At 35.4% G+C, this 27731-nt stretch overlaps 1 protein-coding gene across 4 annotated transcripts in view; it reads right to left on the reverse strand.

Annotated features, from left to right (window-relative positions):
• Nucleotides 1-27731, reverse strand: part of ERBB4 (erb-b2 receptor tyrosine kinase 4) — a 901667-nt gene that overhangs the window by 533781 nt on the left and 340155 nt on the right. For all 4 annotated transcript variants that reach the window (XM_070422057.1, XM_070422055.1, XM_070422058.1 and 1 more), the window contains exon 2: nucleotides 17232-17383. In XM_070422057.1, coding sequence (XP_070278158.1) covers nucleotides 17232-17383 — 152 coding nt within the window. The remainder of the gene's footprint in view (nucleotides 1-17231; nucleotides 17384-27731) is intronic.

Raw genomic sequence — 27731 nt, forward strand, 5'->3', positions numbered from 1 at the left:
AGTGGATTATTTAATAGGCAATTGGACATGGGGTGTTTGTTTTTAAAGACCTGTCAGACCCTTGGGAGATGTCTTGAAAAAAATAGATTTTTATTTTGTTTTCCAGTGTCTTAGGGATATTATAAAATGCTAGAGGCCCAGTGCACAAAATTTGTGCACTCGGCGGCAGGGCCCGAGCCTGTGCCCTCTCACAGTCTGGGAGCCCTTGGGGGATGTCTGACTGATGGCTTAGGCCTGTTCCCTACAGGCCTAAGCCATCAGTCAGACATCCTTAGCACTGCCACGGAGGCGGGAGAGGCTCCCGCCACTGCCGCTGCACTTGCCAGCGGTGACCCAGCTTTTGGCTGAGTGGCACTTCCCCTGTAAGTGAGTACTGACCACCAGGGGGCAGCTCCTGCATTAAGTGTCTGCCCCCTGGTGGTCAGTGAGCATCATAGTGACCAGTCGTTCTGCCATTTGGTCAATTTGCATATTAGCCTTTTTATTATATAGGATTGTTTTATAATGTGATGTGCATATATATACCCAAAAGATATTCAATACAATAGAATTAATGTTAACATTTATATAAAAATTAGTCTTTGAATTTGAATAAACTCACTCTTATAAGATTTATATCCTATGAGTTTTCGAATGCACAATTAATGACTCCTAGGTTTATCCATAAATGATTCATGGAATAACAGACATACCCAGGGAGGGGCAGGAAATCACTTTCTAACATCTGTGCTACTCATGTAACTGCCTGCACATACTTAGGCATTTGAATATGCATATTAAGAGGCCACTGCTCAAAGAAATTCTGAGTCATGAAATTCCTCTGAGGTATAATAATGTAATTTACAGTTTACGGTATTAAAGAGCAAGTAATATGCTATCTAATTACACAAACAATTATAAGAATAAAAAGGTATCCATCAAGACTTTCTCCTCAGCAGTAAAATAATAGCTACCCTTCTCTATTTACAATAGCTGCAGTGCACTGTGATAAGTGTGCCTTCATACAGTCCAGGTATGCCTTGCCATAGTTTTAATTTGATGGCCTAGGTAGCAAGGCACAATTAATGACACATCTCCAATCCACATGTAACATGCATGGCTCTGAAATGGTGATTTCTCTTGAGGTATAAAAATACATTGTCCTTTCTTTCTTATAAGCTCTACCTTATCTGAAAGCTTTAGTTTAGCTCTAGGACAATGCCAATTTATAATTCAACTAGTCTATTTCAGAAGTCCGCTCTATATACCTTTACATAGGAGATTTTTTTTTTCAGGATGACTTTATCTAATTGCATTCTTTAAATTCCCCTCTTCCTATTTCCCCCCTGCCATGAAGTTATCAGTATTGGGGAATGTGGGGATTAGAAAGGGCTATCTACAGTTAGTGAGTTATCTGAAGCCTGCTAATTCTATTTTAAAGATAACACTGATCACACAGATAGCCACCTTTATCAAACCTATGCATGCAGGTGAGAAGATAAATGATAGATATGCTCTAGATTTAAAACAGCTGCTTCATTGAGATAGGGTGATTATTTCCATATTGAAATGAACTGCTGGCAAGGGATTGTTTATCAATGGTCTTACAGTCCTTGCTGAACATTAGGTTCCTGTTCAGTGTGTGTGTGTGTGTGTGTGTGTGTGTGTGTGTGTGTGTGTGTTATTTTTGAACCTTAGGATAAATCGACAGCCTGCAATAGATCTAATTGACAGGGTGACTGTTTGCAGCTAATGATTTGTTACATCGATGGACTTTATCCTGACCTCAATTATAGACACCAGCATATACTGCAAAAGAAAGCTGCATCTAAATGTGGAGGGTAAGGTGATGAAGAATGGGTGGGGGACAAAGAGCTAAGTAGGTTTCCATCCCTAGTGCTGAGCCAAAGATGCTGCTCTAAGTTTTGAAGCCAAACTTCTCTCCCTTTTCACTGTACTTGATACAGAAAACAAATATTATTTTTCATTGGTCTTATAAATTTTTGGGGTGGTACCACCTTACTTTGTCATTCTCATTGATAGTTACCTTCCTACAAGTGTGCTCATATAAATATGTACAGGCGTGCTCTTTTTACACAATTAGAGTAAATCAATTTCACAAACCACAAATGCTCACTATGTGCTAGGCAAGAAGCTAAGTTGCAGGATACAAATATATGTAAGTCACACTTCACAATCCACAACCTCAAGAGAACAGCCAAGTAAACATATAGCTACAATATGTTGTCATAAATGAAATTACTGACGTGGATACTGGGAGCAGTGGGAGTGAAAGGAAGAAGAATCATTTTGTTTGAGTGGGTGTGGGGAAGGCTTTGCAGAAAAGAAAAACCCTGATCAAATGTGAAGAACCTTTTAAGCATTTAGATAACTGGGTCTTGAACCCTTTAGAGTTATTAAAGCAAAGTTCTGGAGGGCTGCTATTCTCCAAAGACATGGGTTTTTGTTTGTTCTGCTTATTGTAAGCCATAGGTAAGTAGCTACATTTGCATTGCTAATCATCTTATTGCAAAATCTGCTGACATTTTAGCGTTGTGTATGAGCTGTGTAGGTTAGTCAATTTTTAATGACTGTTTATCTAGACTTGGGTCGAGCCAAGGGACCAGCCCTTGATTGGTGAATCTGTTAGGGAATAAGCATTTTTCCACATATGAAATTTAAATATGGAGTGCTAACTTATGAGTTTTCATTAATGGCATTAATAAACAGATATGCAATGTACAAAAAAAAAGATTATCATAATCTGTGGGACCTAGTAAGCACTCCAAATACAATGATTGAAGGAATCAATTTAGGAATAAGATTACAAATGGCAACTCTGAAATGTGCTATACATCTGTGTCAAGATAAAAACATATTTTACATTAATTTACTTTTAATTTAGAAAAGACAAAACTTTTCTTTAGAGTAAAATATTTCTCTTCCATTCTTTTAGGTTAAAGATTTCTACCTTCTTGAGGGACAAAGTATTAGGTTATGTAAAATTAGCAGTGCAATATTCATACCACAGAAATAATCAGGCTATACCTACAGGAGCCATATCCTAATTAGCTCAGAGCTTTAAGAATTAAAGTTAGAAACATAGAAAGTTGAAAAGGCTTCTCTCCACTGGAACTGAAAATGTTATATGGCAAATGAAAATTGTTAGAAATTTGTTATAACAGACCCCTCATTGTCCATATTTCTCATTTAATTTATCCCCATAAAATTTTACTAGGTGGTCTTTCATAAATATGATTGTGTCAATTACAAAAATATCTTCCTGTGTAAATAGCTTCCTCTCCTAGTAGCTTATTTTGTGGCTTCGCTTTGTTCTATGCTCACCACACTCCTATGGTTCCCATTGCTACCCTTTTGAAGGGGAAAGTTTACCTCACATTTTTATTTTTTTATCATACAATTCTCCGTTTCCTTCAGTATTTGTTCCAGATTAGTTTTTTCAGTATATGATAATATCCTGCTCAAATTAATTGTATAGAATTCTGAACTCCCTGCTCTATTCCTAGCCTTCTTGGAGAAAATAGATTTGGAAATAGAAAAAGACCAGGTCAGATAAACTTGTTTTATTAATTCTGGATTTCTCCAAAAATGTATCTTTGCTCTTTACTATGGATCATTTTCATAATTTTTTTAAAGGAGAGACTTTAATATATATATATATATATATATATATATATATATATATATATATTAATTTCAGAGAGCAAGGGAGAGGGAGAGAGAGATAGAAACATCAATGATGAGAGAGAATCACTGATTGGCTACCTCCTGCATGCTCCCTACTGGGGATCAAGCCCACAACCTGGGCATGTGCCCTTGACCAGAATGGAACCTTGGACCCACATGTCGATGCTCTATCCACTGATCCAAACTGGCTAAGGCCATTATCATAATTTTATTTCATCTAATTTTGGTATTTGAATCTTTTTCCTTTTTGGAAACTCATCTATTTTTCAAAGGTTTTCATTTGTACTAATGAAAATCCAATCAATTTGCTTCTAAAATGAAATTATTTTAGATTTTAATAAATTGAATAAAAATTTAACCATTTTATTTCACTCATCTTTTTTTACTTTAAGGTGTTGATAACTTCAAAAAAAATTTTGGTGGTGTAATTTATTTTATTTTATTATATGTAGGGATAATTTAGTCTATTACAAAAATAGTCTTTTTCAAAAGGAGGGTTTTCCTCTTGTTTCTCTTATGTTTACATCATGGGATTGTTTAGGCAATTAATAAACATTTACTGATAGCCCTGTGCAGAAGGGCATGCCATTAGGCATGATATGAAAATCTTAAGGGATAATACCAAAAACCTCCTTTTTATAATCTTTCTAAGAAAGTATAACATTTCCTATTTCTCAAATATAGCATTTCCTAAGTTGACCTACAGATCTCTGCCATGTACTTTAACTCAGCATCAGTGGAACCTCTTCCACCAAATTGTCCTTCTATTTTATTCTTCATTCTCAACCACAGAAATCCATACTTGACAGCAATTACTATGAATTCTATCTACTAACCATGTTTCAAATCTGTCCACTCCTTTCAAATGACAAAGACTTCCATTATCCAAGCCACTACTTTCCTGTGCTTAGACTTCTGCAATGAACGAACCAATATTTCCACTTCAGTTTTTGTTCCTCTCTACTTCTATACTCTGTGAATGTACATCACTGTTATGTCTGCCTCTCCATCCATCCATCCATCCATCCATCCATCCATCCACCCACCCATCCATTTCAGTACATTACAGGTAGAGGGTGCTAGGCCCTTTCTCTTCCAGAAATTGATCAACACTGAATATTTAATTCCTTTTGGTTATTTACAACTAACTAGCTTCTTCTGGCCTTGAGGCTTTACACATTCTGCTACTTCTGCCTTGGATGTGTTCGGTCCACTATTCTTCACTTTCAGTTAAGCTGCAAGGGCACTGGTTTTGAGAATTCTTTCTGCACCTTCTAAGCCAGCACTCTGCAATGAATATAATATAAGTCAATACTACCAGTTGCATATGTAACTTAAAGCTTTTTCGTGCCTATCTTTAAATAAGTAGAAAGAAACAGGTAGAATTAATGGTGATAATGTGTGATTTCAAAATCATATATCAAAAGTATCTCTTAAATATGCAATTGATATGTTATAAATGAAATATGTTATATTCTTTTTTATTTATTAAGTCCACAAATATCTGTGCATATTTAACAGTTATAGCATAACTGCATTTTGACTTTTCTCTTTTGTGATAAAAACATAATACTTCTGAGTGGGTATATACCAAATTTTAAATTGTTTTTAAGTTGCATAAGGAAGGAGAGTGCTTATTAGATAGAGAGAGGTAAGGCTGCCTTTCCTATCAAGCACAATTTGGTGTTTGACTTTTTTCTTACAATGTAGCTCTTCTACTTCTTACATGAAAAAAACATTACCATTTTGGATATAATAACTATACATGATTTCAAAGGGAAACTGTCCAAAAGTTAAAGACCTATGACGTATTATAAATTTGGTGTCATTTGTGAATATGTTTTATAGTTTGAAATAGCACAGTGGTTAAATATATGTTGTTTTCCTTTATAACACAACACAGAGCCATGTAATCATTCTTAAAGGCAATTCATGGTTCATTTTTCAGTGCTGAGTGGTTCTTAAGAACTGGGAAGGAATTAGTCAATCAAAACAGTTTTAAAAGAGTGATTCCATTGAAGTAGAAATCAACGCGTGAACTATACCATCATTTATTACATCAGTTCAGATTTGTGGATCATTCCTATCCCTATTTCACGCTGCCCAGGCATTTCGTTCTCACCTCTATATGATCAATATTGTTTCACATTGTGAGAATTTGATTTTTGTTTCTCCCCTTGCATTTTGAGCTCTCAAGTTCAAAGAATTGATCCTGTTCATCCTGGTGCCCCTAGCATCTAACACAGTATCTGGCACATAACAGGATATATTGTTCAAAGTTAACCTAATTTGGAGTATGTTTCCATGGGATATATTTTATGATTTTGAAAATAAAACCTAAAATTAGCAGTTTCACCTGAAATTCATTATATCTGTTTGTTATAAAAATATAATACAGTACATGCATATGGAAGCATGTATAGATAATAATTGTTTAGCCCTATAGATTTGTAATGATCTATGTTTGAGACACGATTAAAATTTTTAAAAATTTCCATTTTTATTTAATAAACTGAGAAAACAGTAAAGAATAGAGAGTCTCCTCATTTTCCTTTGGTTATTTTGCTTTTGTTTGATGTAAACTTTAAATGACATTTTCTTCCCTAAAAGCTGACAGACTCATAGGCTGGATGACATATATCTCTGCCATGAGAGTTGAAAATTTTAGTTTATTAAATGTGTCTAAATTAGAGATTACTAATGATGAATATACATGTATCTTTATTATCCTATTATATTATTGGATTTGGCAAGCACATTTAAAGTGAGACATTGTCATAGTTTTGTGGTATTGCAGTATGAAATTATCAAGCTATTAACACTAATAGAAGGGATGACTAATTCCCAGAGCTTGAATCTGACCATCAACTTACAAAACTATGTAATCCTGCTTAGGTCATGGAATACAAGATGCTGGTGCCCAGTCTCTTTCTCTTTGCCTTCCTCGAGCTCTTGTCCAAGGAAGAAAGATTCAAAATAGCTTGATATGTGAGCAATTTGTTCTGTAATCCCTGGAGTTTTCAACCAAACAAAGTGTTCACATATTCTTCTAACACTGGTTGCTAAAGACCAGTGTGGGTGGAGAGTGTCCCCAAGTTCAAACTGTGCACTGAGGTCCCTGCCTGAGGCTTGTGCAGGTACATCCCCACTGACTGTGGGGGATGCAGTAGTGAATTGTTGGAGAAGCGTTTCACCACCATGACCCAAATGTCCAGCCAACAAAGCCCACCAACTCAGAGCTGCTGACCAAAATCTTGGAAGTTTGCATGTTTTAATTGCAGGGATCTGCTTTTCTAATAAACCTTCAAATTTGTTTAAGGTCAAATCAATAGAATTTATCAGACACTGAAATCCTTTTTCTCTAAAAGGTATCATTTCTCAAAATAAGTGGGAACTGGAGCCATTCATTGGGAAACTATTTAAGAAATAAGATTAGAAGACTTCTGTAAATTCCACTGGTCCCCAAATATCTCCTTCAGAATTCCATAAAACTTAAAATTCATAAGAAAAATCTATCATGTCTACCTGTTAGAATCATATGATAAATTAGTTTGCCACGTCGTGGTCTCTGGGATTTAAGACTACTGCAGACAAATGAGTCCAGTGTTTCCCAAAGGGTGGTAAACAAGACAATTCCAGGCACATAGAGTACATTAAGCAGTACTGCATCATATTGTATGGATGTTTTTACTTCTGATTACATCAAAGAGAAAGTCTCAGTGTGGAGTCTCTATATCTTTAACAACTCTCTAACTCTGGCCATTCTCCTTTTCTAAAGAAGAGAGAGAGAAAGCCTGAGGCTCAGAGTCTTTGGCAGCCATGCTTTTCCTTCACATTAATGTTTTATTGTTTTATATTTATGTTGCAGATATTGGAGTTTCATTTTTGGTAGTAATCATGAACTTAACCTCAAAGTATATTTATTTATGTCTGTGACAATAAAAAATTAAAAGAGGAGTACAGTTTCATATGGGTAGCAAAGAAAAATTATAAAGGGAGTTTAATATTGACTAAAGCTGTAAAATTCCATCCTAACCTAATATTTTCATTTTATAAAAGAAGAACTGAAAACTCGGAGAGTTAAATAATTTACACTGTATCACACCATTAGTTGAAGAGTTTAGAATCTAGGTTTCCTATTTTCCCATGAACTTTTTTGAAATAAGCACTGTGCAGAAATGAATCATGAATGCGAATGTTTTAGGCAGGAAAGAATAAAGAGAAAGCAAGGGCAAGAGTAACATGAGACTCATATGAAGGGGACCCAAAAAGCAGCTCAGGGAGAAGATTGAGATTCTCTCTGTGACATCATTCAATAAGCAAAACTGTTAGTCAAGAAAGATCAGTGAAATGTCAAGTAGCTTCAGTCAAAAGAAAATCTAATAGTTGAGATGGTGGTTAATAAGTTTTAACCCTCCCAAGGCAAACCACCAAAGCATATTAACATTTTAATAAAATACTCTGAGAAGTAAAAAGCACTCAAGACCCAAGGAATGAAGTTTTAAAGAATGAAACATAAGCAGTGTGTTCAGGGGCCATGCTAGAATTGTCTCCAGTGGTCGGCAAACTCATTAGTCAATAGAGCCAAATATCAACAGTACAACGATTGAAATTACTTTTGAGAGCCAAATTTTTTAAACTTAAACTATATAGGTAGGTACATTGTTATTAACTTAATTAGGGTACTCCTAAGGCTTAGGAAGAGCCACACTGAAGGGGCCAAAGAGCCACATGTGGCTTGCGAGACACAGTTCGCCAACCATGGGTATACCATAACTCAATATTCTCCAAATGCCTGTTTGATGCAACCTGGGTAAGAAATGTCATACATGAATAAAGTTATAATGGGAAAAATCAGGGGGAGTTTTTGGATAAAGCTGTGATTCTAGAAATGTATTGGCTAAAACCAGGTACCTTGCTAAATCCATCATTGGGAGGTTAGAGATATTATTATCTGCCTTTTGAGAAGTGCAAATATAACTGAATAGCACAGAGTATCTGCTGGGGTAGTAGGGACATTCTCCTGGAAAATGGAAGAGTCCTAAAGAATAAAAAAGACTTTAGAAGTTTTCTACCAATTTTCTGCCAAATGCATAAAATCCTGCTCCTCCTTTGTTGATCACCCTTGATTGAGTATGGGCAGTGGAAATAGCGTTGAACTGTATGAAGAAAAGGCAGTGATATTGACAATGGATATGAGGTTTGGAGGTACAGAGATCTGGATTCAAGACCTAGCTACACCCCCTTTTTTGCTCTTTGACTTTGACAGACATTGTCCTCCTCTGCAAAATGTTGATAACTGTGACAATGTCATTGGATCATTGTGAATATATATAGGAAACACTTATGGAAGGCAAGAGAACTAACTAACTAACTAACTAACCAACTAACCAACATTAACTGGGTGCCTAAATGTGCCAGGCTCTTTAAATTCATCTTTTCTTTCTTGTGTTCTATGATGCCAATGGCCAGAGCCTAGAAAATAAAAGGTGTTCAATTAAGAGTTCCTGTCCCTTTTCCTCATATAACAAGGCACCCCATTATATTGGTAGAATGCTCTAATTGTTAGCAAATTTTTTATTTTAAGCCAAACTCTGACTCTTTTTAACTTCTGCCTAATTCTGTCTTCTGGAACAACTCAAAACTAGTCCACTCCCTTTTCTATGAGAGCCCTTCAAATATCTGAAAACAATTACTGTGCTCGCTTTAGTACTCTCCTCTCCAGGATCAACACACCCACTTCTTTCAACAGTTCCTTTGGAGAGAGACCTTTCTGGAAACATATTGTCCCAATTGCCTATTAGAGACACAATCTAAGCCAGTCCTTAAATATAGGGTCTTTATCCAAATGTGGTCTGAAAAAAGATGTTAAATATGTGCTGAGTGGTTTTACTAACTAATGAATTAGACCAGTGATTTTCAACCCTTTTCATCTCATGGCACACATAAACTAATCACTAAAATTCTGTGGCACACAAAAACATATATTTTCCCTATTTGCCAAAAAAAAAGATATAATTTTGATTCATTCACACCCCATGGCTATTGTTGTGTTGGCTGTTGTTATTTTTTTATTTGACAATCTAAGGAAAAAGAGGTCAGTTTAGTCAGGTATTGCATGATTTAAAAATTCTTGTAGCACACCAGTTGAAAATCCCTCAATTAGACTATCATTGTAGCTGCATTCATGCTAGCAGGACTCATGATTATTGTACGCATATATTTGGGGGTGAGGGAAGGCGGTTACGCAAGACATGATTCAACAACTCAACATCAATACAGACCACATTTGTTTCTGTTTGAAAACATATTGCAGCAATTTATTGTGAGGTTTCTCTTTCAGTTGGCCACAGATACAATATGAATCCTATAATGAAGATGTAGAGGACATTAATTGGCTTAATTAGCTGTAAACTTACACTTTATTGTAAGTTCTTCAGTGAGTCTTTTCAGAATGTTCTGAGTTAAAGTTCGTCCAGCCCCTGATGCATGACCCTGGGCAAGTCTGTTAACCTCTCTGGGCCTCAGTGCCCTCATCAGAAAAATGAAATCATCCTATGATTTCACAGGGATGGTGAGAATCGGTGAGAATTGCTTAATTAAAAAGACAAATTGTAGAGCAAAAGACAAATTGAAGACACTGAGGCAAAAGGTGCCTTATAAATCATGAATAGAGAAGTCAAAGGTTTTTGAGGTGAAGTTATCCCACTCAAAAGATGAAAAACCTGAGCCATTTGGGCAGCACCATGGAGTTCCTCTGACACATGCTTTCTTTATTAGCACTTTCCCATACTCTAGGCCAGTGATCGGTAAACTCAGTCAACAGAACCAAATATCAACAGTACAACGATTGAAATTTCTTTTGAGAGCCAAATTTTTTAAACTTAAACTATATAGGTAGGTACATTGTTATTAACTTAATTAGGGTACTCCTAAAGCTTAGGAAGAGCCACACTCAAGGGGCCAAAGAGCTGCATGTGGCTCGCAAGCCATAGTTTGTCAACCACGGCTCTAGGCTTCCTCTCAGGTCACCAAAATCCACCCAGGCCTCAGACTTTTATTGCCTGTTTTTCTTTTCTTCTAATCATTAACCTGGCCTATCCCTTTGTAAAGGACTCGACTTCTTTCCTTTTACCTTATTCTTCTTTATTTGCATCACATTAGTTAAGGTGTGGCTCTACTTCCTTAGGAAGGATATTGGATTGCTGACCCCATGAATGCTAACATCTTCCCCACAACCACCTTCATGGGGAGTAACAGGTTGAGGAAGTTCCTCAGTATTCCTTGTTTACTAATAGATTTTGCCATGAATGGGTGTTACATTTTGTCAAATGCTTTTTCTGAATCTATTGATATAATCATTTTTATTGTCTTTTTTAGTCTGTTAATGTGATAGATTACATTAATTGAATTTCAGATGCAGAACCAGCCTTCCATACCTGTGATAAATCCTACTTGGTTATGATGTATAAATCTTTTCATACTATTTTTGTTTTTGACTTGCTAATATATTGTTGACAATTGTTGACATCTATGTTCATGAAAAAATGGTCTGTAGCTTTCTTGTAATATCTTTGTCTTGTTTTGGTATTAGAGTATTATAGAATGAGTTGGGAAGTATTCCCTCTGCTTCTATACTTTGAAAGGTATTGTAGAAAATTCATGTAATTTCTTCCTTAAATGTTTGGTAGGATTCATCAAGGAATCCATCTGAGCCAGGTGCATTTTGTTTTGGAAAATTATTAATTTTTGATTCAATTTCTTTAGATATAGGCTGAATTAAGCATAAAACCAGCACAGTGTCTTGCACCTATCTCAACAAATAGTATGTTTTGGTATTAGTCCATGAGAACCCAAAAGGTGTAACTCTAAAAATGCCTGTAAATATTGTTTCTTATTACAGGGACTTCAGTTTCTGTATAACAAGATTCACTGGGAGAAACCCACTTAACCCAGCTCATCAAAGAACCAAAGTTGACTGAACGGTTATTCTCATTTACTTTGCACATCGTTTATATAAACTGATAAAAATGCAAAATATATCTCACAGTCCAACACAGGGTGCTACCAATGTAATAATGGGAGGAAATCAGTGAGGCACAGTAAAAATTTTGGCCATTGTACTCTGAGGAAAAGTTTTAAGAAAGACATTTAATCTAGCATGTAGTTCATATTTGCTTGTACTTTCCTGTTTTCCTTAAAGGACTCTTCTCAATGCTTTATTCATCTCTCATTGATTCTAGGGTGAATGCTTCCCAATGCTTCCATGTGATAATGTCTTTTAGATTATTGAAACAAACCTCACTCATTAGGTAGAGCATCTGTATTTTTTTTTTTTTTTTTTTTTTTAGCTATTGATCGCCTCTTAATAAACAACCAAGTATTTGCTTGCAATTTCACCTCTCTGAAAATGCAAAATCACTACCACCCAAAAGCTGAACCTATAAAAAGCTTTGTAAAAATGCATTGTGAAGTCATCAGAACCTTGCTCAATAGTGACTGCTTTGGGAGTCAAAGAAGGAAGGAAAAAAAACAATAGCGTTAATAAAGCCAGATTTTACTAAGGTTCAACGAACCATGATAAAAACTTTAATTTTCAGAAACAAGTATGGCACTGAATTAATAAGAGAGTTTACTTCAACATTCAAGTAGATATTTTGATTTCCATGTAGAAATTTAAAAGAAATGATTTCAAAGATGCTTATATTTACTAAAACAAATATCTTAATTTTTATCACTCTCATTATATATTTAAATAAAATATTTCATAGTTAAGTGGGTTCAAATTAGGGATCAGGATAAATAATTGCAGTGTTTCTAAATGCAACAGATTTCACATTCTATTTTTCCACTCTTGAACTTTAAATTATACTCTTTATGATTAAAGAGAGACCTTTAAAACTGATTTGATCTTATATAAAACTGTTTGTCAAGTTTGTCTCTCCTTTTTTAAAAGAAAATAAGATGTTTCATTTAAGACAGAAAAATAAAGCTAATAAAATGTACATAAGTATGATTTTTATGAAAGGTTTTATTTAATTATATTCCAGTATGTGGATTTTAGAAGTAAATAGTATCCCATTGTCCAAATGCTTCTATTTAGTCTCTTATCATTTATTCTCTCTCTTGGAACCAAAGTCTTTGCTACTTAAATATAAAAGAGGTGAAGAAATAACCATTATATACCCAATTCCCCAGGTCAGAATATCTAAGAATCTTGGAGTGAAGTGGGCTTGTTACCTGCATTTTTCTCTAATTAAGGTTAATGAAAGCCTATAAAATCATTATACTCAACATTTAAGCCAAATTTAAATAATACAACCCCCAGAGGTATAAAGGAACACTTTGCATCTGTTCAGTATCCTAATAAATTCATTTCTAATTTAAGTACATTTGCAACAAGGGCATTGTTTTCTGGAAGTGCATTACAATTTAGGGACTTAAAAAACTTCTATTAAGCAATTTTACTTTTATTAATATTCTCCTAGAAACATATATGGTTATAATAATTTGACTTAATCCTAGAAAAATGTAGCTAATTAATATTTACATATATAAGTATATATGGTCACTAATTTATATTTATATTGCATGCATGTATATTTATATATGTTAAAATTATAAATTATATTGATATATTTCTTATAACTATCCTATCCAATGCTTCCTCAAATATTTATTTTCTAATAGATGTACATATTTTGTAGGTACTACTAAATTTGTTATATATTTTTAATAAAAGAGAAATTGTTGAATACACTTTAATATTTCATTTCAATGGTTAAGAATAAAGGCCTTTTAAAATATATTTATATAACTACCAAATCAATAATATAGACATTTAATTTTTTTATTGTTATCAATTTCAGAGACAGGATGGGAGAGGGAAAGAGAGATAGAAGCATCAATGCTGAGAGAATCATTGATCAGCTGCCTCTAGCACATCCCACATTGGGGATTGAGCCTGCAACTCAGACATGTGCCCTGACTGGGAATGAACCTAGATCTCCTGGTTCTAGGTTCATGGGTTGATGCTCAACCACTGAGCACCACTGGCTGGACTGTTTTTATTGATTAAAGAGAGGGAAACATTGATGAGAATCATTGATTAGCTACTGCCGGAAGCCGGTCCACCCTTGCTGCTTGACACAGTCACTGCAGGGTAGAAACATCTGCACGTCTTATGTTTCAAGAGACCTGGCATATATGGCATATGTTTGCTCCCCCTCTTAGCGCTATGTGTTTTAAGCAGGACCACCTCCCCAAGAAAGGTTGTTTCCCCAGGTTAGGGATTAGTAGGACTAAGGAAGAGAATAAATCAGTAAATCCCCCTAGTGTTACAGAAATACCATGTACTACTTATGAAGAACTTGGACTAAGACTATTGGCAATAAATTTGGGACTTGTTGGGCCCACATCCCCAGGGGTCTGCCCACCAGGGAAAGCACCAAAGCCTATACCCCTGGAGATCCACCGACACAGGGCAGTCCCAGGGAAGGCAAGCAGTGAGGCTGGGAGGACATAACCTTTACTGGGTAGGATAATCTCCTTCAGTCACTTCCTTGTAGTTTATCAGTAGAGCAGTGACCTTGGAATAGCCCTTGTAATGGAACACAGAGATTAACCTAGACAAGATTAAAATCAATAGAACTAGATAGAGACAGGATTTTTGGCAAAGGTCAGATAAGAAACAAGGACATACCATGATGTAATTATAGAGGCATGCTTATGGGATCAAATAGTATAAATATAGATGTAACAGGACAATGAAAGGGAGAACCTCGCTATGCTGATAAACTGAACGCTGTCTCCATGTCATTCCTTCTTTGCCGACTCCATCCACACCTTGGGGAACCCCTGGACCTGCTGGGGCTGGACCCCAACAGGCTACCTCTTGCACACTCCACACTGGGGATTGAGCCCCCAACCCTGGCATGTGCCCTGACCAGGAATCCAACCATGACCTCCTGATTTACGCTCAACCACTGATCCACACTGACTGGGCAACATTTCATCCTTTGGTTTATCATGTAGGATTGCTGAAGAGCATCAGAATTTTTAATCAATGTATATTTTCAGATTGAAAGGGTGAGGGCTAGACCCTCCACCTTGCCCCAGGGTAAGGGCTAGGCCCTCCATCTTGCCCCAGGGTAAAGGCTACGTCCTCCATCTTACCTTGGCCACGTGCTTGGCAAAGAGCTTCTTCCCAGAAGTCTAAGACTCTGCTAGCCACACCCAGGAACAAGACATCGACTTGCGCCTGGCCAATTGGCAGATCACAGTCCTTTCTCCTCCCCTTACTCCAACCCCCCCCCCCCCCCCTTTAAAATCCATCTCTACGCGGGGTTCTGTCTCTCGGCCACTTGGCTTGCCATTGTGTCGGTGAGTCTGGTGGACGGGGAGCTCAAGCTAGCTTGAAATACAGATTCTTATGCTTTTGCATCGGATTGGCTGGCTCCCTGATGTGGTTTCTTGGGGATCTTGAAATCTGGGCATAACAAGATGAAATGGTATTTAACCTCTGAGGAAAAATATATTTCCCTAGGATAAGTTTAAATTGCATAGCTTTTTCAAATGTAACACAAGTTCTATGATTAGATTTAGTACAAAAAATAAACAAGTTTCTATTTAAAAACCAGCTGTAAATACATACATACAAAATTGCATATGTATTTGTCTAACAGTCTTAGGAACAACTTTCAGAAACTATCAAAGCTTTGAAAGTTCCATTTAACTCAGAATGTCTGCTTTGGCCCAACAGACATATTTAAATAGTATTCTCTCTACTTCCTTTTTAATATTCTCCATCGCACCTAGCTAAAATTTTGTCATCTAAATACAGCAAATATGTTCTACTTCAGCACAAATGTAGTTGTACATGAAATTCCGACAAAAAAAGAGGAATTACATATAAATTGGAATACCCCATCTACTCTCATGCTGTTTACCTGACTGATATATTTCTTTTAGGTGAAGTTTCTTTGAACATAATGAAGATTAGTTCTAAGGATTTTGAATGTTAATCTTCATAGTCCTTTCTTGACATCTGTTCCAATTGGTGACTATTGTGCTCAATGAGTAATTAGTAAGAGAATGCAGATACTTGAAATAGGAATCTTATTTCCTTGCCAGCCATTTAACGGAGTTATGAATGTACCACTTATTTATCTCACAAAGCTATTTGGGAAAAATTTAAATTCAGGCTTGTTCTCCCAATCAAAATGTGTACACAGCTGAAAGAGACATGCTGTATTAGAAAATGTTGCACTTACATTATCTACATTATCTTTTATGTAAGTGTGAGAATATAATACATGTGGACCCACCTTATTATGCCACAGATCTTTCATTTAAATGGTGGTTTCCTTTCCTATTTTTAATGACTCTGAAATATGACAACCTTTCTCATCCTGCTTTCTTTCCATCTCTCCAACAAAATCTCTCCCACACAAGTCATTCCCTCTGGTATTTAATGAGCTAAAAACAGTCACAGATAGGCAGTGATAGCTGGTGTTTACACAAACTATTCAATACATCATTTTCCAACCCAAAGGAATGAAATATTTTGTAAATTACCTATTTTCTTTTAAATATAAATTCTCCAAGATAGGGTTTTGCTAAATCATGCTATGCAGCATAAAGCTTAGCCCAGGCATAGATATAAATGTGAGCAAGGAGGATAAGGGAAACAAACACACAAATATAAAACCACCCCCCTATGCAGTTGGATTTAATTCTAGTCAGATGCTTTGATGTAGGCTGAAATGGAAATATTTCAGAATTTTATATTAAAGCTGACTGGCTGCCCATCCTTACTGAAAACAGCTAAGGGGTAGGCAAAAGCGAGGTTACTTGTTGCAACTTGAAACTCATTATTGTCATGTACCATCCCTGATTTTACTGTAAGAAACCATGCTAATGAAGCTGAGGTCTTAGGTGACAGTAAGCCAATCAGCATCATACAGTATTTGAGTTACAGCTTTATCTGCTTTCTTTAAAAGATCTATCCTTAGAAGAGAAACTATGTGTGAGTATGAAATAGTGTCTGTCTATTACCAGCACTGGAAAAGCAATGCAAATGCTATGTCTTATGGAGAATGATTGAAAATCAGCATCGTCTCATTACAGTAATATAAAATAATCTAAAATTTCCAACATGAAAGAGAAAGGGGTGGGAAAGGATATTACTACCTAAAGTTACCAATTCATATCTGATTAGTCCCGTGACTCTCCTAGTTTTCCTCTCTCCTACAATTCAGAACAAAGACAGACTTGCTAGATGGCATGCACTACACCCTGGCAGAATCTTGATCAGTCTTAGGGCAACAGTAACTGCTCTAAACTCAGAGTGCCAATCACCGTGGCAGTGCTTCTAGTATTCTTGTTCTCTCTCTGGGTGTGTCTTGGTATCTCTTCTCTCTGCCTACAGACATGGTCCCTGCTGGCCAGAAGAGCACTACTTTCAGATACAAGCAAGCTGATCTATCACTATGCATTGCGACACCACTATTTGCTCACAAAGAAGAGATAGGAGATAACTGTACCCGCATAAAGGAGAGGTCCCGGTTGTGCTCGATGCTGGTTATCTCCAGGTTGCCCATGACTACCTCACAGTTCTCATAGTACTTGCGCAAGGCTCGATACTGCTGCTCCAGGTCAGAGAGAGAGCTCAGCTTATTCTCTGTTCCTGCACACACTGCCAAGACAAGAAGATACACGGGGAGTTATATAACCTTCATATGACAAGTACAATATCATCTCCCTCAACTCTGTATTCCACACACTACCACAATGCCCCCAATTAAAATATTAAAATGTCATTAAGACCCATAACCCATACACTGATATCTGTACTTTTATTTTTCCAGCCTTATTGAGATATAACATTGTGTAAGTATAACATGTACAGCATGTTGATTTGATACATTTATAGATATTTGCAAATTTATTATCAATAGCCTGCTAATACCCCCATCACCGCACACAGTTACTATACCTTTTTTGTGGTGAGAACATTTAAAATTTACTATTAGCAACTTTCAAGTAGATAATATGATATTGTTATTTATAATCACCATGCTGCTCATTAGATGCCCAGAACAGATTCATCTTATAACTGAAGTGTATACTCTAACATATACCCCACATCCCCTGCCCCAAAGCCCCTGGAAACCACCATTCTTCTTTCTGTTTTTATGAATCGGCTTTCTTTTATTCCACATATAAGTAATATTACATATTTTCATTCATAAGTTGCATGTGTTAATGACAGAGAGTAAGAAGCCATAGGTTCTATAGAAACACATAGCAAGGAGATAAATTTAAATAATCACACTTCTAATGAGCACATAAAGCATGTAAGTACATTTAATTTCATTTAAACAAGAATTTCTTTTGGACTTATAATTCACCCTATTTTCTATCAGGGTTCATTCTACATATGAAAATAAATGAAAATCAAAAGATGATGAAAATAACTTTTTTTTCAATTTTAATTTATGTTTATTGTTGAAAGTATTATAGATGTCTCCTTTTTTTTTTTCCATTGACCCACTCCAACCCCAACCCACCCCTCCCAGGCCTTCACCACACTATTATCTGTGACCATGGGCTATGATATTCCCTATTGCAAAATAAGCTGAATATAATTTTTACATAATTAACACTTGGGTTTTTAAATCCTCAAAATACTACCTTTTAAAATACAAATAATAAATACTTGGAATGAAACATTTATAAGAATATACTACAAAAAAGATTGTATAATAAATTTAACCTTTTTATATAAACAGGGTCATTACTACATATTTTTATCAATGTGCTGAGATATAATGGACCGTTAATAAGTGATCTTTGTTTGCCATATTTGGGGGCATGGTTATTGAATCTGTCCAAATGTGAGCACATGAGTGTATAAACGTGTGCTTTTTGGTTGTGTGTGTGTTGATATCTTTTCTGTCCTCTAGAAGTCAGAGTTTTAGTGATGGCTTTAGTTCTCATGGCTTATATACTTGCCTGAACAAAATCTATACCATTGAGTGTGCCGATTTGAATCTTTAATGAACTGAAAACTCTAGTATGGATCTTATAATAATAATATATAAAGTTTAAAAAATAGATAGTGAATAAATATTCCTTGAGTAAGTTACATAATACTAGAGGCGTGGTGCACAGATTCGTGAACCGGTGGGGTCCCTCGGTGTGGCCTACGGGACTGTGCCAAAACCAGTGGTCCAACACCGCCTGCCACTCCTGCCTGTTGCTCCCACTCATGCTGGCCCCGCTCGCGCCCAGTCAGTCCTGTTTGGGAGAGGCCCGAGCTGCTGCAGCAGCATTCTCCAGCCATGAGCCCTGCGTCTGGTGCCCTTTGGTCAGCTGAGTGGCGTTCCCACTGTGGGAGCACACTGACCACCAAGGGGCAGCTCCTATGTTGAGCATCTGCCCCCTGGTGTTCAGGGCACAACATAGCGACCGGTCAAACAGTCATTCAGTCACTTAGGCTTTTTAGATAGATGATAGATAGATAGATAGATAGATAGATAGATAGATAGATAGATAGATAGTTAGAGATAGAGATCGATATAGATATAGATATAGATATAGATATAGATATAGATAGATATATAGATAGATATATAGATAGATATATAGATAGATATAGATATACAAAATTTAAGGCAAGATATAAAGTGTAAACTTTGAAGACACTGGAAACAGAACCTGGTTATCATGTCATACACATATTTGTGTGCCATGTACACAGATATGACAAAGTAGTCATGATCCTATGTGGTGTTCAATGGAAAGGGATTTAGTACAAAAAGAAAAAAATTCTAGGTGTGTATATTTTAATAATTAGGGCCACCTTAAAGCCTGCTTTTGCCTATCGACACATTTAAAATAACAAAAGTTAGATCCAAAATTCAAAAAGTAATGTAGACCTTTAATCACATTATAAGCACATTATGAAAACAAAACACAACCTTCTCTTGCTTGGATTTCTAAAACTCACCAAACAGTACGTTTTCTGGAAGTACTCTTTTAATAGTGGAATTGGGTCCCTCTAGAGGATTTATAGAAGTCCTAACCCCTGGTACTTGTGAATGTGACCTTATTTTGAAATAGGGCCTTTGCAGATGTAATCAAGTTAAATGATGATATTAGGGCGGGCCCTAATCCAATCTGATTCATGTCATTCTAAGAAGAGCAAAACACAATGTGAATACTTAGGGAGAAAGCCATGAGGCCACAGAAGCAAAGATGGGGGTGATGCAGCTACAATCTAAGAATGCCAAGAATTAATGGCCATCACCAGAAGCAAGGAAAAGGCAAAGACAGATTCCACCCTGAGTCTCAGAGGGAGCAAGACCCTCCTTCTACCTTGCTATTGGACTACTGGCCTCTTGAACTGTGAAAGAATAAATAACTTGTTTTAAGCCACTTAAATTATAATCCGTGATTTTCATTTTATTGCTCTCAGCACTTTATTATAGTAGCCCTAGAAAACAAATACATCATCTTTAGACTACTTCTCATTGAAACCTCACATTTAAAGAAATTGTAAAGATCACCTCTTCTCTCCAGGGTCCTATAGCTTATCACCTTCTAGCCATTCTCCCTTTATCCCTTCTGAATGCCAAGTCCCTCATACAGCATGATGGCATTCATTTGTTGTTTTTGGGAATGTAGTTTTTGTAGAGTGATAAGGATGGATGCAAAGACATCTAGAATCCTCAACACCCATTCTCCTCTTCCTTCACAGTAACAGACTGAACAATATTAGCCATGCATGTTGCCACTCCAAATAAAGATTACATTTCTCTGCTCATCTTGGAGGTAAGATTAGCAAGGGACTAAGTTAGGACATATTCTATAATGCCTTCCTAGAATTTTATTTAAAACTTGGTTGGAGCCTGACAATGCCTCCTTTCTTCTTCACATCTTTCTCCAATCTGCTGGCTGAATTAGAAACGTGGAAGCTTAAACATGAACCATCATCTTGGACCACAAGGATGAGAGATATGCCTTAGAGCAGTGATGGCGAACCTTTTGAGCTCGGCGTGTCAGCATTTTGAAAAACTCTAACTTAACTCTGGTGCCGTGTCACATATAGAAATTTTTTGATATTTGCAACTGTAGTAAAACAAAGATTTATATTTTTGATATTTATTTTATATATTTAAATGCCATTTAACAAAGAAAAATCAACCAAAAAAATGAGTTCGCGTGTCACCTCTGACACACGTGTCATAGGTTCGCCATCTATGCCTTAGAGCATGGATGGGGAACATTTCTTCTGCCAAGGGCCATTTGGATATTTATAACATCATTCACTTCATATAAATGTATGTTGTTATGAAAAAAGCTCCCTGATTTAATGAATTTTGAGTCCCACCTGCAATACCTTGGCTTGGTTACACCAAATGACTTCTTGGGCTTTTATAGAATTTGGGCCAGACATTCCCCACTGCTGCCTTAGAGAGACTGAGAAATGAGCTAAAAATAATCAGGGTTTTCATACAAAACCATGGAGATTTTACATTGTTTTATTATCATTAACATCAGGATAATGGTGATTTTTTTTTCCTAACTACTGCAATAGTATACAAAGAAATGATTAAAGTCTAATTACATCCTATTGTTTTGACCTTAAGTAATGTTAGCAATTCTGTCTGGTTGTTTGACTGAATTTATTCAAATCATAATGAAACAAACATCATTCCTGATCATCTGAACATTTTACTGGTTCTGTGGAAGTTTACATTGTTACTAAAACCAACAAACACCAAAAAATGAATTTCTATTAATAACTACAATAATATCCAACACAAGGAAGAGAACAAGAAACAACTGATTTGTGTACACGGACTTTGTGATCAAGATCAAAATCCAGCTTTTTTCCCCATTCATTCTAGAGACCAAGAAACATAATAATCCATGATTTTCATTTCATTACTCTCAGTAAATTTGTAACAAAATATTTGTAAACTTGTTAAATGGCTGTTGAAAAAAACTACTATTATATAGTTCATGAAATACAGATTTTAATTATTTCAAATTTATCTGAAGACAAGCTTATATTTAAATGCAATTACTGATGGGAGTAATTAAGCATCACTTAATTAACTTGCTGTGCCATTTCTAAACTATATACAATGACACATCACAATTTATGTACAACCCGTGTTCTACAAGTTTCTTTCAATTGGAAATAAAACCCTTACTTTAATATTAAAATATTTAAAAATCAATATGTAAACTTCTAAATGAAAAATTTTTCTAAAATATTTAGTGTATTCCTTTCTATAGAATCTTAAACAAATTCTGAAATAAACATCTATTAATATAATAATAATGTATTTTTGCATGTGCCTCATCCTGCATATATGAGGTACTTAATAAATTATTATTAATTTGTATTACAAAAATATGTTTATATAAGAAATCCTCAAAGTCCGTAAACTCTTTGAAGACAGATGTAATATTTTAATTATTTTGAATGTGTTGAGCTATAAAACACACAGTGCTTTGCAAGAAATTACCTTTTCATAATATCCATTTAATTGCTATAAAACAATTATAACTCATATTCAGATAATAACCCTGAATTCAGAACAGTATCCATTGTTCAATCAATGATCAATTGTGTTTTGTATATACAATATAATAAATATTTTTCAACAACAAAATAATCCTCCAATAAACAGAAAATCTGATTTATCAGAATATTCTATTTTCCAAATATTATGGTTTTTGGAACTTTCACTACACACAGTTCCATTTTGGAAATATTTTTGTCTTAGTGAGAATCTCCTTTATACTTGTTTGACTGAAGCTACATAACCAGTTATATTCCTCTAAACTTTTATCTTGAAAGACAGACTTGACTTTAAAATAACTAGCTTGGATAGATGCGTAAAAATTGTTTGTATGTGTCTTCATGTTGCCTTCACTGAATGCCTCACAACTTCCATTTGTCAATCGATTTTACAATCAAGCAATGTATATAAGACAATGCTAAAGCCATCAAGTTTCATTGATTTCACACAGCTGTTTATCAAACAGAATTGAAAATTCATTTCACCAGCCAAAACAAGTTTAACAAAATTCAGCCCCCTTAGCCAACACTATTATAAAGTCCTTAAACTATAAGCTTACAACAGTTCAAGCTTCAAATGTCCTGAATTTCCATATGCTCCTTAGAGTTTTCATTCCAACTGTAACTCCAGGAGTAATGCTATATGTATATGAGGCCTTGATAAAATTTCCAATTATTGTATTTGGTCTGATTCCATTGTAAATGTAGCTATAGTTGCAAACATGGCTTTTTATTCTTCTTGACTTACAATTTACATCCAACAGTGAGTGAATTATATAATCTTCATTCAGTTAAAAAAATAAGACTATAATTAGGATTTTGAAGCAATATAAAAAGGTTGATTAACAAAATTATTCACTCAGTTCATGGGGAAAATATATTAGAAGCAAAATGAAAAAAACATTAACAATATCTATATTAATACTAAAACTCAATATTGCTTCCAGGCTTGTTATGACTATGGAAACCAATATTCCATTCACTAACACTAGAAAGACAAGAAGATAAATAATATATATAATTAAATAAAAATTTTGCCTAACTTTCCAACTTAATGCTTACATGAGCTATGTATTAAGAAATGAATAATTATTTATCATCTACTGTTGAACTAGTATCATGACTGAATGTATATAAATAAAATGCCATGGTCTTTTGTAAGAGCTCATGCAGTTTTAAAAGGCACATAAGAAGGAAACTATACATAAACTATGTGCATATTGTGTGTGCATCATTCATAGACTGCCTGCAACAAAATATTTAGTAACCACCCTGGACGGTATGGCTGAATGCATAGAGCATCAACCCATGTACTGAAGCGTGGTGGGTTTGATTCCCAGTCAAGGGCACATCCCTGGGTTGCAGAGTCCATCCCAGGCCCTGGTCTGTGTGTGCGTAGCAGGCAAACAATTGATGTGTCTCTCTACCATTGAGCTCTCTCTCTCTCTCTCTCTCTCTCTCTCTCTCTCTCTCTCTCTCTTCTCCGCATCTCTCCCTCTCCCTTCCACTCTCTCTAAAAATTAATGGGAAAAATATCTTCAGTGAGGATAACAAAAAAAAATGTAGTAACCTTCTAAAAATTACCTAAATTTTCTGATTTAACACTAATAAGTATTTACTCTTAAACAAATATTAGCATTAAACTAGTAAACCTAAAAATATAAGATATTTAAAAAGAATGTGAGAAATAGCAAACATTTTCAATGACTCTTATTGGGTGCTACTATAGTTACATGGACATGGCAAGATTTGGTGAATCTGTGTTCAAAATGCATCTGAAATGGGCCAAACTTACCACTTCCACTACAACAGTTACTTAATCCAAGCTACCCCCAGCTGTCTCTCCAATGGACTTCAACGGTATCCTCCTAAGTGACTTCCTGGAATTCCTACTTCTCCCTGTTAATGAGTTCCCCACACAGAAACCAGAATGATCTTTTTAAAAACATAAATCATTCACATTACTTCCTTATTAAAAACAATCCTTGGCTTCTAATCACACTTATTATAAAATCCAAACCTTGCACCATACCCTGTAAGAATGTATATTCAGATATTTGCTCACTCTTTCAAAAAAGCCTTCTCCTACCACATTATCTAAATAGGTACTAGGTGCCCATACACCATGCTCTGTCTTCTTTGCCCTTATTTTGGTTTTTACTGCTTTATGAAATTACATTAAACATGTGCTTGTTTATTTGTTTATTATGTGTCTCTATATTGGGATTGAAGCTCCACAGTTAGCAGGTCCTTTCCCTTTTCAACACCTAGAAGAGCTGACACATAGTATACTCTCAGTCAATATTTACTGAATAAATGAAAGGACTTTGGAGTCATTGAGAACCATAAATAAACCAGAATCAAATGCTGATTCCTCCATTTTCATTATATATAATTGATTTTAGAGAGGAAGAGAGAGAGAGAGAGAGAGAGAGAGAGAGAGAGAGAGAGAGAAACATCAATGATGAGAGCGAATCACTGATTGGCTGACTCTTGCATGCTCCCCACTAGGAAACGAGCCCGCAACCCAGGCATGTGCCCTGACCACTGGGATCAAACCATGACTTCTTGGCTCATGGGTCCACGCTCGACCACTGAGCAACACTGGCTAGGCTGATTCCTCCATTTTCAAAAGCTGATTGAACTTGAACAACTCACTTCACCACTTGGAGTCTCGGTGTCTGTATCTACAAAGTGGGATTTTATGTTGAGTGTTCTTAACAATAGAACCCAGCTATAGAGGTTAAAAACACAGGGCCTAAAAAGCTCAACGTCTAGCATTAAAATCTAGCCCAATCACTGACCTGCAATGTGATATTAGGCAAGTTACCTAGACTCTCCATCATTCTATCTTCTCATCTGCACAGGGACATAATAACAAAACCACCTCCTAAGGCTATTGTAACAATTAAATAAGTCAGTGTTTTTAATTTGCTTTGAATAATGTCTGACTCACTGATAGAGTTAACTATTGTAACTCATTTAAATGTATAGTGCATGGTGTGTACACTATGCAGTATTTTAAGTCAAATTAAAGTACAAGGCTTGAAATCAGTCGACAAACAGGAATGAGCACCCAGCAAGGACACTAGATGTCAGAATCCCTTCGCTCCAACACTTTCTAACTTGCAAACTTGTAAACTTGTAAATCGCGTTGTTTACCCATATCTTCAGAAAAAAATCACTTCTACTGTCGTGGTAAACAACCTCCTTCCCTATTTATAATGTTCTGGCCCTCTAGCAATTTCAGCGGGAAATTATAGCTAATTTGCCTACAAACGTCAGGTGGTCATAATAATCTGGCCACTCAGAATGAGTGTGTGTGTGTGTGTGTGTGTGTGTATATATATATATATATATATATATATATATATATATATATATTCCTGATTTTTCTCCCAAACGTGGCTTCATTGCTAAATCCTTGAAATTTATAATTAGTTCTTATTTGATTTCCTTAATTTATCCAGTCTTCAATCATATCATTTTATTTTGCTTTCTTGGCTGATACTAGTCAGTCTTTCTAGGATAATTGCTTTTAATTAATAGGTATAACAGTCATGCCTCTCTTTCCTAACCTTCATGAAATGCTTTCCTTGGACTAGAATTTCTTGTATCATTTTAGATATTCCAAATCTGGCTTTACTAGGATTTTTACTTCAGATTTGAATGTTGAAGTTTATCATGTACTTTTAGCTACTTTTGAAAAAAAAAAAGGTTTTAATTTATTAGAGTGAATTATTATTAATGAATTCCAAATACTGAACCATTCTTATATTCCTGGAATGAACTATACTTAGTACTCACTCATTATTATATTAATATACCTCTAGGTTTATTGCATTTATTTAACTTGTACTTTTTTGAATATTAAAAATACTTATTAATGATTTTAAAATATTTGCATCAGATAACATTACACATAAAATAATAAATAATGGAAATTGATTTAAACAGGGTGGGGCAAAAGTAGGTTTATAGTTGTGACTATGCAAAACAGTTTAGTCTAGTATTATTATTTATTAATCATTGTATTATTTTCCATATAAACAGTTATAAACCTACTGTTGCCCCACCCTATATTTCAGAAATTTTGCATTTTATATAATTAACTTGAAAAGTATTAAAGAAAAAAATTGCACCAAAATAGTAAATTTTTAATAATTTACATTACATAAAACCAGATACAAATTTTTTAAATGCAAAAAATAAGTATCCTTTTTAAAAAAATGTGACCCAATAGTGTATTCATTGAATCTTTACCTTTTACCACTGTTTTTATTGACCCCCAAAATAACAAGGCAGGATATTAAGTAAAAGATTTTCTAAATGATTCTTGAGCCAAATGAAAAGGGCATTTGGCATCATAGATCTTCACTAATAGATTTGTAGTTAGAGAAGACACTGGCATTCGATACCACAGACTGATGAGAGCTAGTGTATGGACTATATACTGCTATGTGCTGATCCACTTAAAATCTAATTGATGTCTACTTTACCTCTTTTCTTTATTTATGCTAGTCTCTAGATGTCCTCAAAGTTGCTTAAACTGCTAAAATATATTGCAAGAGAGAACAAGCTCATCATTGGAGATTATAAAAATATGATAGATTTAAAAATTATACATGATTGTCTTCATTTACAAATGATAAGCTTTGTGAGTAGTCCCCTCTAATCTAGCTTTCCCATATAATAGGTTATTCTTGTAATTATTTTTTCATTTTGTATTTCAAAGATTAGCTTAGTAAAATTAAAATAACTGCAGATAAATTTAAAAGACCATCAAAACTGACTTGTAACTACTCACATATAAATTTTCATTCCCGCTACTAGTTTCCCGTCTTTACATATTTTATTGGATTTATTTCTTAAAGTATGTCTCCTAAAATCCCTATGATGAAAGCTTAAAAACATAATAGAAACACTTCACAGATTTAGAAATTATATGTCTGTCATCTACCCTTGGAAGAAATCATATATCCCCCTTACCCACTATCGCCACAATTCCCTCCCTGCCGGATTTGTTTTCTTCTTTAATCATCTTTCGCACCCCCTTCGCCTCCCAAACACAGAGAGCACTTCTTATTTACTTTGTAGTATTTTGTTTATTGTGAATGTGCTAGGTCCTTAACTTTAATGTAGGTACTGGACTTGACAAGCAATTAAAGCAAACAATTTCCACTCATCAGGGCTGCCAAATTAGCCATCCGCCATCTGCCCCATCATCTGGCCCTCCTTGAAGTCTTGCTGTGAATCTGGACGCACTCACTCAGAATAAGAGGGGCCGTGCAAACCTCCAAACTGGTGAAATGCCACTGGGAGCTGAGTGTGTAAACATTAGCAGCCATCTTTCTTCTCTAGATTCTCATGCCTTCAACCATCCCCTTGTGCAGGATAAAAACCAGCCTGCCGGCGATGCCCTACCACTGCGAGACCTTTGCCATGC

Source organism: Myotis yumanensis, unplaced genomic scaffold (genome assembly GCF_028538775.1).
Source record: "Myotis yumanensis isolate MYYU_CA2020_CCGP unplaced genomic scaffold, mMyoYum1.0.hap1 SCAF_8, whole genome shotgun sequence".
Lineage (NCBI taxonomy): Eukaryota > Metazoa > Chordata > Mammalia > Chiroptera > Vespertilionidae > Myotis > Myotis yumanensis.